The sequence below is a fragment of the Mastomys coucha genome, unplaced genomic scaffold (assembly GCF_008632895.1).
Source record: "Mastomys coucha isolate ucsf_1 unplaced genomic scaffold, UCSF_Mcou_1 pScaffold13, whole genome shotgun sequence".
NCBI lineage: Eukaryota > Metazoa > Chordata > Mammalia > Rodentia > Muridae > Mastomys > Mastomys coucha.
In genome coordinates this window covers 8,403,138-8,416,590 of record NW_022196895.1, presented here as the reverse complement: position 1 = coordinate 8,416,590, position 13,453 = coordinate 8,403,138, and the positions used below count along the sequence as shown (strand labels likewise).

Sequence of the window (13,453 nt, the reverse complement as noted above, 5' to 3'; positions counted from 1 at the left end):
AAAAACCTAGATCTCGGAAATTAAAAATACCAGGCTGGCGAGATGGCTCAGTGGTTAAGTGCAGTGACTGCTCTTCCAAAGGTCCTGAGTTCAAATCCCAGCAACCACATGGTGGCTCACAATCATCTGTAATGAGATCTGATGCCCTCTTTTGGTGCATTTGAAGACAGCTACAGTGTACTTATTTATAATAATAATCTTTGGGGCTAACCAGAGTGAGCAGAGGTCCTAAATTCAATTCTCAACAACCACATGAAGGCTCACAACCATCTGTACAGCTACAGTGTGCTCATATACATAAAACAAATAAATCTTTTAAAAAATATCAATAGGAAAAAAACCCAACCAACCAAACAACAACAACAAAAACCAACAACTTGAAAGAAATCTTCCAAACTAGTATAAAAATGCAAAGAAAACAAAACTAGGGGATGAGCTTAGAACATTATATAACATACGCTAGGAAAAAGCAAGGGGCCCAAAAGAAACAATCTACTTATCAACAAAATTGAATTTTGAGTGGAATCTGGTAAGAACCAGAACAACATTTACGTTTTAAAGGGTAAGTTAACTGAAGCAGAGAACAGAAGAAAACCAGTGATTCCAGGAAATGTTAAAGCAGGATAAAATCTTATGTCTTCCTGTAATGCACCATTCTCATTCTCATGTCTTTTAAAGGAAAGGAGTAGAAAAGAAAGATGTGCAAATACAGAGTGTGGTTCTAAAGTAAAACAGAAGAACTAAAGCAACACTTTAAAACATGAAAGGAATATAAATAGTATCACTGTTTAGTTACAAAAGAAAGCAGGACCCTCTAGCTGTCTACTATAGCTAGTTTTTCTCAGCAACTGCCACTCTTAAGAAAAAGGGCAACTCTTGACTGTTTATAGATTTTAGTTTACATTTATATTGAAGTTGATATATTGAAACATATTTACCAGAGTAACAAATATGCTCAACTGCTTTACCCCTGCCAATTGATTTAAATTTATTCATTTTATTCAATAAGGTTTCAATGAACACTATTATAGTGTATTCAGTAACCAATGTATCTTTTTTTTTTTGCATAACTCATAGTTTATTAGAGAATGGCAGGTAATAAAATAGTATACAGAAAAGTAATCTGAATCACATTTTGACAGTGGAAATACAGAAAAGCATAGACAACCTCGTTTCAGAAGTTAGAACAGTTGTAAATCTTAAATCTTCCAGTCATTTGTGTCAGTAGTGGGAGGCTGAAGCAGGGTCAATGTCCTGAGGCTCTCCATTCTGGCTAAGTTGGTTGGTCACTGAGTTCTCAGGATCTGCCTCCAACCCCACTCCCAGGCTGGGGTTACAGTAATGAGCACTACACATGACTTTTAGTGCATAGTAGGAATTCAAACTCAGATCTGCATGCTTACAAGAGCAAATGTACTTACCTACTGTCAACCTAATCTCCAGTCTCATATGTATTTTTAAAAATGCATTCTAGAGCTGGCAAGATAACACAGCAGGTAAAAAGTCCTTGCTCTGCAGACCTGATGACCTGAATTGTATCCCCAGAATTTATGGAAGGACAGAACTGACTCTTGAAAGTTGTCTTTTGATATCTACCAGTGAAACCCTCCACATATACACACAAACCATATATGTACACACATACACACACAGGCACACACACACTAATAAAATACCTTTTAATGCATTCTATTTGCTTTTCTACTACAACAGCTGTTAGATTTAGTGAAATATTATGGATTCTTAAAGTTCTATATGTGTAATAGCAAAACATAAATGTATAATAGTTTGTTTATAGTTCATGAAATCATGGACTTGTTTCTCAGACAGTATCTCATATGTAGTCAACTCACAGAGAGCTGCCTGCCTGCCTTTGTTTCCTTAGTTGCTTGTATTAAGGTATGAACCACCAAGCATGGGCTGGAAATTAGAATATTTTATTAGCACTGTTCAGAATGAGTTTCAGTATGACACTTTCTGTATATACTGTAACATGATAATATTCATACTCTTGATTTCCTCTCCCATTGGTCCTTTTCTCCTTTCTAAAAAGTGTCCCCTCTCCACTGGAAAAAGGATTCCACAAGAGAAAACATGTATTTGTTTTTCTAAGTATAGCTATTTCACTTTACATGATACTCTACAATTCCATGTAGTCTCTCACAAAGATACAATTTCATTCTTTTGGTTGAGTAAAACTCCACTGTGTATATAGTATATTTTCCTTAACAATGAATTTGTTAAAGGGTACATATATTAATTCTGTAACTTGGCTTTTTAAAATTGCCTTTTTCCTATTTCTTGTGGGAGGTGTGCATCTTCGTACATGTGCATGGGCATGTGTGGGGATGCAGGTGCACATGAGTCCTCAGTCTGATGTCAGGAGTCATTCTCAATACCTCTTTCATCTTTATTGAGGTAGGGTCTCTCAACCAAACCCAGATCACAATGATATGGCTCATGTCCCTAGCTAACTTGCTCTGAGGATCCTGAACCCACTCCAGCATATAAAGGGAAGCTTTAGTCACTAAGCTATTTCCCAAGACCTAACATGGCTATTGTAAATAGTCTCACAATAAATGTAGAGGTGTGGGTATATCTACTGAATATTCTACATACCCAGGAAAGGTATCACTGGATTATATGGCAGTCCTATTCTCCATTTTCAAGGAACTTCCATACTGGCTTTCATTTAAACTATATTAATTCTCATTTCATCAAACAGTGTTAAAAGGTTCTTTCCCTTCAAAATCCTTGCCAGGATTTGTTGGGTTTTGATGATAACCATTCAGGCTGGGGTTTAAATAAAATCTCAATGTAGTTTTGGTTTGCATTTCCTTGATGGATAAAAATGTTGGATACTTTTTTCTTCCACTTCTGTACTGGCTATTTTCCTTCTTTTGAAACTATTCTTTCAATTCACTTGCCTGTTAATTGATTATCTGCTCTCTTGGTATTTGAGTACTCCATATATTATGGATATTAATCCAAAATCAGATGGATAGCTGGCAAATATTTTCTCTCCTGTAGGCTGTCTCTTCATTAATTACCTTTTGTCATATACAAATTTCCTCATTTCATGCAATCCCATTTGTCAATTTTTATTATGTTCTGAATTATTCTAAAGGAAGCTTTTACTCTACCATCTTCTAGACTCATTTATTTTCTCCTAATTTCCTCAGTGACACAGCTTCTGTAAATCACCTCCAATACTGGCTAAAAGGTCCACATCCAAGCCCACCTTTAAGATAGGAGGTGTAGAGGGAGGCTGCAGCACAAAGGAGAAGGAATGGGAGATGAAGTTGGAGCCTTGGGTTATTTAAAAACAGGAGCAGCAGGATTTGCTTCTGTAGCCAGAGGGCCAGTGCTTTCAAAATTACAGCTCTTCATCATCTCACTTGCTTTTATGCACTGGGCAGTTTTTAAAAAGCAAACACCATTTGTTTTCACATAAACATTAAGAAATGAGACTCAGGTGCTCCCTTTCCAGCCACCCGCTCTTGCGCTCCCCTTGCATCTGTGGACAACAGGCCTCGCAAAATGACATCACTTGTACCACCGAAGAAAAACTCCTGAAAGTTAAACTTGGATGTTGATGCTTGATTTCACTCCCACAGGCTCTGCTAGAGCATTTCAGAGAGGTTATAAAAATGTTACACTACACATGGTACAACTGTATCAAAGGTTTTAACATGGTGCTGAGAGCCTATGTGCTTTTCAGTTATTGCATTTTCTACAAGAAACGCCAATATGAGAAGTAATGCAAGAACCACTGAAAAGGGGTCAGTATGAAAGGCACTGCACTCCTAGTGAACTGCTTCATGTAATTTTTAAAAGGAAGGATAACCACTCCATTTTAAGAAGATGTAGCAAGCATCAAAACTAATGCTTAGAATTTTTCATAAAACAGGGCTGGATGTAGCTCAGAATATCACTACAAAACCTGGGTCAGTGCCCAGTATCGTATAAACTGGGTGCAGTAGTGCACACCTGTCATCTCAGCCCTTGGGAGGGAGGTAGAGATGGGAGGATCAGAGGTTCAAAGTCATCCTTAGCTAACAGCAAGTTCTAGGCCAGCCTGTAATATATGAGACTTTGTCTTAAAGAGGAAAAAGAAAAGAAAGAAAGCAAATTTTCACAAAATAGATGTTAGGTTTTTTGTTTTTGTTTTTTTAAAGATTTATTTATTTTATGTGTATGAGTATACTGTAGCTGTACAGGTGGCCATGAGCCATCATGTGTGTGGCTGCTGGGAATTGAACTCAGGACTTCTGCCGGCCCTACTCACTCTGGCCCCTCTCGCTCAGGCATAATATACTGTAGCTGCCTTCCGACGCACCAGAAGAGGGCGTCAGATCTCTTTACGGGTGGTTGTGAGCCACCATGTGGTTGCTGGGATCCGAACTCAGGACCTTCGGAAGAGCAGTCAGTGCTCTTACCCGCTGAGCCATCTCACCAGCCCCTAGATGTTAGTTTTTAACACTCTCAACAAAACTCAGTTTTTAGAGCTTTAGGCTTGTTCTAGGAAGCCGGAAAATGCCCATGGTTCCAGACTGCTGTTTCCATCTCCAGGTGATCTGACACCTTTCTGAACTTCAAAGGTACCCTCACATGTGCATACACACATGCACATATACATGTACACAGAAATGAAAACAAATTAAGAAAAATTAAAAGCTTGCTCTATGTACCATTCTTATGTATGACATAGGACTAAGATGAAATTTTAAGTAAAGGAAAACTTTACTAAAAGTACATTTAAAGATAGTATTCAGCATCAATTAAAAAAAGAAGCTTCTTTTAAAAATGTTGAAGATTTAACATTTCAGAGAACCAGTTTTGGTAATGTAGGTCAAACAAATACTCTGAGATATAATTAATTTATATCACATTTATAAAATTAAGACAAAGTATCACAAAACAACAAAAACTACAGTTGATAAGGAAAATTTCAGATTTGATCTAATTATGTACTAAAGATCCTGGAAAAGTTTCTCCCTTGTTTGCTAGATGTTTTCTTATATGAAAAAAGATCTATCAAGTGTCCTATGTCTTATGGCATTAATTTGAAAACTAACTGCTAGAAGCCTGAGTATAAATGCTAATCCTCAAAGCATATAAACTCTCACATTTAAATGAACCATGCCACTGGGCACAGATGGCAACACAGAAGTCCTCATCTAAGCATTCAGAAGGCTGAGGCCAAAGGAATGAGTTTGGAGACTGCCTGAAATTTACAGTCAAGTCCCATCTCAAAGAAAAAAAAAACTTAAGTGAAAAACAGCAATTAAGCTGAGTCCACATGAAATTAATGACCAGAATGGTCAGAAGTTGGACAGGTTACAAGAAAATAACCTAGTTTTAAAGAAATAACAGAATTAAAAACTAGCCATCTTAATTGAGTTAGGAAAGGAATTTAGAAAACACTTCCATAGATGTACTGACACTTCTCAGAAAGAATGCCTGATAGAAAACTCATGTAAGAAAGAAGTATAAGCTGGTGTAGTGGTGCACACTTCTAATACCAGCACTTGGGAGGCAGAGGTGGGCAGACTGATGTGAGTTCAAGGCCAGCATGGTCTACATAATTAGCTCCAAGACAGCCAGCGCTACATAGTGAGACCCTGTTTCAAAAACACCCAGAAATACATACATACATACATACATACATGAATGTGCAAGATACAAAAGCTAACTAAACTGGAAAACCAAATGAACTACAAACTAAAATGCTTTTATAGACACTGGAAAAGGAGGATCTTCAAGGGAAGAAATTGAAAGTCAATTGCATGAAGCCAGTTCATACAATTTCAGAAATTGCATAAATTTATGAATAAGTTCATAAATTTCAGAAAACCTTGAAACTTATTTCTACACTTTGGGTCCTAAACAACTAGCCAATGGCTGACTACACAGGAAAGATAAGGCAAATCCATCTAATCAAGGCTTTTTTGTTAATTTATTTTTTTGCAACAACTTACATTGTAGCCTAAGCAGGCCTGAAACTCATTACATAACACAAATTGGCCTCCCACACGTGGTAATTCTCCTGCCTCAGCCTCCTGAGTGCTGGGATTATAGATGTGAGGTAGTACTTGTAGCTAATACTACCAGCTTTGGAGCATGGTGGCCATCAAATTATTTATCTCTTAACTATGAGGAGTTAAATCACTGGGTCCATCTTGTATACACTGAAATCCTTTACCTGGTCACACAGGTGAACATGTAAGTTGGCAGAAGGTAAGATTCTGATCCATGGACACATCAGCTACTGTGGCTTGAGAACTTCCAATAAGCAAACCACGACAAGCCCCGCCTTCCTTACCGTTAACCCCATGGACATCTTCTGACCCCTCCTCTCCACTCCTCCAGCTCCTACTTCATCTACCCATGTTCCCAATACATTTCTTTACTTCCCAAACTCATTTTGATGTGTTTCTCAGAGAATACAGGGCAGCATAGTGCAAGCCGTAGATTTTTTATATAGGAATCACAAACAGGAGGAAATGATAATCTCTTGCCAATTATTTCCTTAGATATAGAAAAGAAAAAACCTTACTGATTATGGGAAGTGTCATGGAGGATGTAAGGAAAGGAAAGCAGGGTGGGAGGAGGAAAGGAGGGGAAGGGAAAATGTAAAGGAAGGAGGAGGAGGGAGGAGAGGCCGTGCTCAGCATTCTTCCCAAATCTTCCAGCACAAAACACAAGATGGACTGTTCTGTTTACACTAAGAGAAGAGCAATTAAGGGTTTCATTTTCATTGCTGGACTGGGGAAAACTCAGGGGTAGATGACTTTCTAGCTTCTGATAGCTCAGCTAGAGAAGGCTTAAATCTGGATGTACTACATATCGTACTAGAGTACCAAAGGTTAGACTTACAGTCACCAGTTGCGATATTATAGAAATCTTACCAAACTTGTTATAAATTATTGGTTTCATTATCTCATTTTATTTTTAAACTGCCGCCTTGTCTTAGTCAGGGTTTCTATTCCTGCACAACATCATGACCAAGAAGCAAGTTGGGGAGGAAAGGGTTTATTCAGCTTACACTTCCACATGGCTGTTGATCACCAGAGGAAGTCAGGACTGGAATTCAAGCAGGTCAGGAAGCAGGAGCTGATGCAGAGGCCATGGAGGGATGTTCCTTACTGGTTTGCTTCTCCTGGCTTGCTCAGCCTGCTCTCTTATAGAACCCAAGACTTCCAGCCCAAGGATGGCACCACCCACAAGGAGCAATTGAGAAAATGCCCCACAGCTGGATCTCATGGAGGCACTTCCCCAACTGAAACTCCCTTCTCTGTGAAAACTCCAGCCTGTGTCAAGTTGATACAGAAAACCAGCCAGTACACGCCTCAAGGAAATTATTCTTTTTGTATTGTTTTGGTTTTTGTTGTTGTTGTTGTTGTTGTTTTTTGAGACAGGGTTTCCCTGTGCAGCCCTGGCTGTCCTGGAACTCACTCTGTAGACCAGGCTGGCCTCAAACTCAGAAATCCGCCTGCCTCTGCCTCCCAAGTGCTGGGAGTAAAGGTGTGCACCACCACCGCCCAGCCAAGAAAATTATTCTTAATCGCATACCCTGGAGGTCTAGCTTCTTCCACTCACAGCTTGCTTTTCCTCAAATTTTTTATTGCCAAATTCTTACTCTTTATTAAACTTTAATTAGTGCCAAAGGACTTAGTTTGAGACTGGGTCTCTGAGAGTGGTGTCCTCCGAGGTCCGCTGAGCTCAAATACACACACAGTATTCTACTTGGCATGTGCATGTGGGGCTACTGCTACCCACTTACCCACGTCTTCTCATTCCCTTGCTAACTCTCCAATGGCTTCCATTACAACGAGAATTTAAACTTGCTGACCATGTCTACACACAACGTACTGAAGATTTGCAGTCTTATTTCCCATCCCTCATCCTACTTGCTCTTAAGTTAGAACCACGGTAGATTTTATGTTTAAATACTTGAAATTTATTTCTACCTTAAACTTAAGTTTTGTTTTGGGACAAGGCCTCAATATGTAGCTCTGACTAGCCGGGAACTCTCTGTATAGTCTATGCTGACATATTCTATATCCTTTAGTCTCGTGCCTCCTCAGATACTGTCTCCCCACATCTCTTTTATTCAGGTTTTATCTCAATAGCATTGCTTCAGAAAGACCACCCTTTGACCATCTCTAAGTATCCTTTCTATAGTCACCCAAATATATCATTTAACTTCATTTTCTTTATAGCACTTCATATATGAAATCCTCTTGTTAGTTGTATGAAGTACTTCTAGAATTTGGCAATTAAATATAGGGTCCGTGATATACTAAGGAGAGTAGTACTCCAAGTCCCTAGAACAACACCTAGGATAGAACAAGGACAGAAATATTTGTTATTAAATCTTAATTAAAGATACAGTGAAAAGTTGGAATTAAGATACATGTGATCCCAAAGCATGTAGATCTTTTCTCCAAAATTTTTCACAAAATACTGCATGTTCAAGTAAATTGATATTCTCAAAGCCACCATATAGATGGCATTCAACTTCAGTTTACATATATGCAGAATACTAGATTACTTTGGAGTGATAAAATCGTATAACAGGCTCTTGCTGCCAAGTATGATGACATTCCTGGGACCCCACAGTTGTTCTCTGACCTCCACATGCACATCAAGGCATATATACACACACACACAAAATAAATAAGAAATTATCTCACCACTAAAGAAAAAAAAAAAAATCCTAGTTCAAATCAGTTAGTCTTTTGGTAGCATATATGAAAATGTAAAGTACCAAATTCTGGAAATATTTTTTATTCTTGGGTATTGAGCTGAGTAGGGGGAAAAGGTCTATGTATGAAGGCTGCTATGTTATCTCAGGAATATATAGATAGAAAATTTTTATATTGATGGAAAGTAAAAAACTATAAAAGAAATCAGAGTAAGAAAAGATAGCAGAAATACAACTTACTTGTTTCTATATACTTGGAAATTAAAGAAAATTTAAGCACTGGATCAGGACATTCTACCCTTAAGCTCCCCTTATATCTATAACCTATAATCTATAATGGTATAAAGATACCATTTATAGGTTAAGCTACGATTGCTAAAACTAGTGGGAAACCATATATAAAACCTGGGAGTATGTTATCAGTCTTAAGAACTTATTCAACGATAGCATAAGGCTAAGGGAGGAAAATCACTTCCAGTCCCAGAAATGATTAAAAGTAAACCCGATGGACTCCCGTTGAGGAAGAAATACTTTCTCATTCGAGTACTCATTCATCAGACTTACCTATCTTCTAAAATTTTAATAGTTTCCTGAAGGACTTTTTGCTGGTCTCTCAGCTGTTGATTTTTGGTGAAGAATTCTTCAAGTCTCTGTGCATCTCTAAAGTAAGGAAATAAAAATTTGTAGAAAATCATAAAGACAGTTCTGATATTATAACTCCTAAATCTGGTCTAAACAACAAAAAGATCCAGCAACCAAACGGTGGCTCACAGCCATGCAGAGTGGGGCCTGGCGTCCTCTTCCTGCATGCGGGCAGAATAGTGTGAACTAACTAACTAAATAAATAAATGTTCTAATAAATAGTAATATTTTAGAAAATAAAATTTATAGGTTTATAGGAAAGATCTATTTTAATAAAACTAAGTTCTTTCAAAAATATCTAGTGAAAATAATTTAAAATGTATAATCAAATAATTAAGCACAATGATTTCTGAGTTTTAGTACTTCTTAAAAATGATCTCCATTTTCAATTTTAAGAATTGCATCTGAATTAGTGGTTATTTCAGGATTTACAACATTAGTAACTATAACACTGAGCCAAGGAGTAATATAAAAGATTTCGCTCTATTTCTAGTAATCAATTCTGAAACACTGAACCAATTAGAAAAAAGTCACCCACTGCAGCTGGAGAGCACTGGCTGCTCACCTAGAGGGCTTAGGCTTGAATCCTAGCACCCAAATGACTTCTCACGACCATCTGGAACTTCAGTTCCAAGATCCAAGACCTTCTTCTGGCCTCCATATGCACCAGGCACACACATGGTGCACAGGGATATATGCAGGCAAAACATCCATACACATACAAATGATAATAATAATATCCCTTTTTAGAAAGTAAAAGTAAGCTGGGTCATGGTGGTGCATTCCTTTAATCCCAGTATTTGGAAGGCAGAGACAGGAGATTTTCTGTGAGTTCCAGGTAAGCCTAATTTTCAAAGTGAGTTCCAGGACAGCCAGGGCTCCACAGAGAAACCCTGTTTCAAAAAATAAAAAATAAAAAAAGTAACAGTGACAGCATTTTTAAAGGACAATACAGATAAAAATAAAGATGAAAATGACAACATTTAAGTGTAGTTCAGAATTTTAAAACACAAGTAGCTCAAAAAAAATTAGCGGCAAAGTCTATTTATTCTTAAATAAAATGTATTCCCATTATATTTCAAGTGGATAGGAAAGTGAATTTTATATATTAAGAAAATAATTCTTTTTTTTGTCTCATCCAATAAAATGCATTAACGTTGGAGTAATGTATATCATAGGGAGAACTTACACATAAAATTTTTCTGAGGTCACAAACAGTTCATTATACATACATAATATATACATATGATTTATAAATATAAGGCAATACCAGTAGTATTAAAGTCCATTAAAAGGCTGGACAGTTTATGAAATTCTTTTTAGAGGGGAAGAGGACAGTTCGAGACAGAGTTTCTCTGTGAAGCCCTGGCTGTCCTTGCACTCACTCTGTAATCTAGGCCGGCTTCCAACTCAGAGATCCTCCTGCCTCTGCTTCCCAAGTGCTGGGATTAGCAGTGTGTGCCACCACCATCAGGCTTTTTTTGGAGAGCAGGGGGTCAGTTTATGAAGTGTTATTACCCATAAAAAATAAGATGTGTGTCATATAGGAAACATTATGCTCCAGGAGCCGCGCTAGGAATGGCTTTCTCCTGGCTCCTCTGTGAGGTGGTGACAGACTGTAGCAACATCTTCAGTTCCCGATTCCAACAGCCATTTGTCAGCTTACTTCTTGCTAAAATTAATCTTCACTTCATCAATATTTGTAGTTTTGAGGAAAGAAGTCAATCTTTTCTAATGTTTCATTTCAGAAACAATTTCAGACTTACAAACACATTGTAAAGCATCAACATAAAAAATTAACACTAATAACAACAATGTTAAGTAAATCTTGTCAGCTGTTCCTTTAATATGATTCCTCTGGTCCAGGATCCAACCTTGTATTTTTCATGTTTCCTCCAATTTGGAAAAGTCTCACTGCACAGTTATTTTGTTGACTATGTTTCTCCATTATAAAACTGTTTTGCCAGTTCAAAAGAGCTATTAATTCTCTTTGACACTACCTTATCTTAACTCAAAGCTTGTAATGTTCTCTTTGCAGTGTTTGTGACTACAGACACTAATCATAAGATATCAGCATTTGAACATTGTTAATATATATAAATAGTTTTATTTTAATCTTAGATTTTCTCATTTCAGCATAAGTAATAACAATTTAAACATTGTTCCTAACAAGCTGCTTGTTTTGTTTAATCATATTATATACAAATGTACTGTATTTCTTTCGCTTACAATTCTCTCATAGAGCACAACCTGCCACTAATCTCTGTATTCATGTCAATGTCATTATTCCTGAGTGAGTGATAACTGGGTTTGATGTGTACTGCCTTATGATCTAAAATATCCTTAAGTTCCCAAGATTTTGAAAAGTCAAATTATCTGGAATTTTTTTTTATGAATGTTATTTTATCATGAAAAATATATTCATGCATTTGTTAATAATAATAAAAAAAACTGTTTTGCTAAGAATATGAAAAAGGCAATATTGTGCCATTCTTACTAGGCCACATCAAGAGATGTGTTAGGCAAATCCATCTTATTAGTGATGTTGACTTTGACCTGGATTTGTGAAGTTGGCTGGTTTCGGTGGTAATGATACCTCTTGCCTTTGTATTTAGTACCACATGAGGAGACACTTTGAGGAATTTATAAAATTTATGAATATGGTTTCTTTTCAAATTTCATATTCAAATTTCATATTTTATAGAGTGTTTTACGTGCAAGTATGTTATATGCACCATGTGTATGCTTAATCCCCAAAAAGGTCAGAAGAGAGCGTCAGATCCCTTGGAACTAGAGTTACAGGCAGGCTATTGTGGGCAGCCACGTAGGTGCTGGGAACTGACCCTAGGTCCTATGGGAGAGTAGTCAGTGCTCTTAACCATCGAGACGTCTCTCTACCCACAAACACTGTTTCTTATCCTACTTATCATACTTATTTTAGGCTCAATGGATGGTTGTTGCCTTTAAGAATTTATGCTGTAAAGCTTCCCGCACAATGATTTTTCTACGTCTATAATTCTTTCTACACTTACTAACTGAAATCCCACTAATCAAGAGTCATCACTTTGTTTTAGAGGATCTATAACTGATCACTATTTCCAGTTGTCTTAGACTTAACTACTGTGAGGTTTCTACACTTTCTTTGTTTTTATTTTTTGTGACAACGTCTCATGTATATGACTCCTACTATGGAGTCAAGAGCTACCAACTCAACCTCCTAAATGCTGATATTACAGACATGTCTCACCATGGTTTTTATTTGGTACTAAGAATTAACCTCAGGGCTTTTTGCACATGCTAAGCAAGCAGTCTACCACTGAGCTACAGGACCAACCTTTGATGTTTAGCATACCACCCTTCTCACTATGTCTTTCTTTTCTGGCACCATAAACCATTATAGCTCATCTTGCATGCTATAAACCTCACACATGGCTATTACCATTTCTCCAAAGAACATAGGTTCCTTAAAACTATATTTATTTGTTTGCTTGTTTGTTTATTTATTTATTTAATGTGTATGAGGATTTTGTGTTCTGAGGCCAAAGAAAGCATTATATTCTGAGACTAGAGTTGATAGTTATGAGCCATCATTTAATCCTAGCACTCAGAAAGAAGATGGACTTCTGAGTTCAAGTCCAGCAGAGTCTACATAGATTTCAAAACCACTCAAGGTGACATAGTTTAAAAAAATAAGAGTGACACATTCATTTTCAACATTGCAAACTTCTTACATTACCAGCAAACAATTGTATAGAAAACAATTAACATTTTTTTAAAATAATATTTTAGACTTATATGTATGTATGTATGAGTGTTTAGCCTTTATGTTTATGTGTGTACCAGTGTGGTTATCTGATGCCTGTGGGGGTCAGAAGAGGACCTCAGATCCCCTGCTACTGGAGTTAGAGTGTATGTGGTGACATGGGTGTTAGGAATTGAGTACTGGGTCCTCAACAGGAGCACTGAGTACTCTTAACCACTAAGGTTACTGACTAAGCCATGCAGATGCATGTTTTAAGTTTTTATATTCCTCCCATATCTGAATCTATTTCTGCTATCAAATATAGCTTTCCAAGTATGAAGGAAAAGTTCTTTTTTTTT

General features: G+C 37.1%; 1 protein-coding gene across 1 annotated transcript in view; it reads right to left on the bottom strand.

Moving 5' to 3' along the window:
* Rbbp8 (RB binding protein 8, endonuclease) overlaps window positions 1-13,453 on the bottom strand; it is a gene marked incomplete at its 5' end in the record, with an annotated part of 78,182 nt that overhangs the window by 52,016 nt on the left and 12,713 nt on the right. The window contains one exon of the mRNA XM_031366360.1: window positions 9,275-9,370. Coding sequence (XP_031222220.1) covers window positions 9,275-9,370 — 96 coding nt within the window. The remainder of the gene's footprint in view (window positions 1-9,274; window positions 9,371-13,453) is intronic.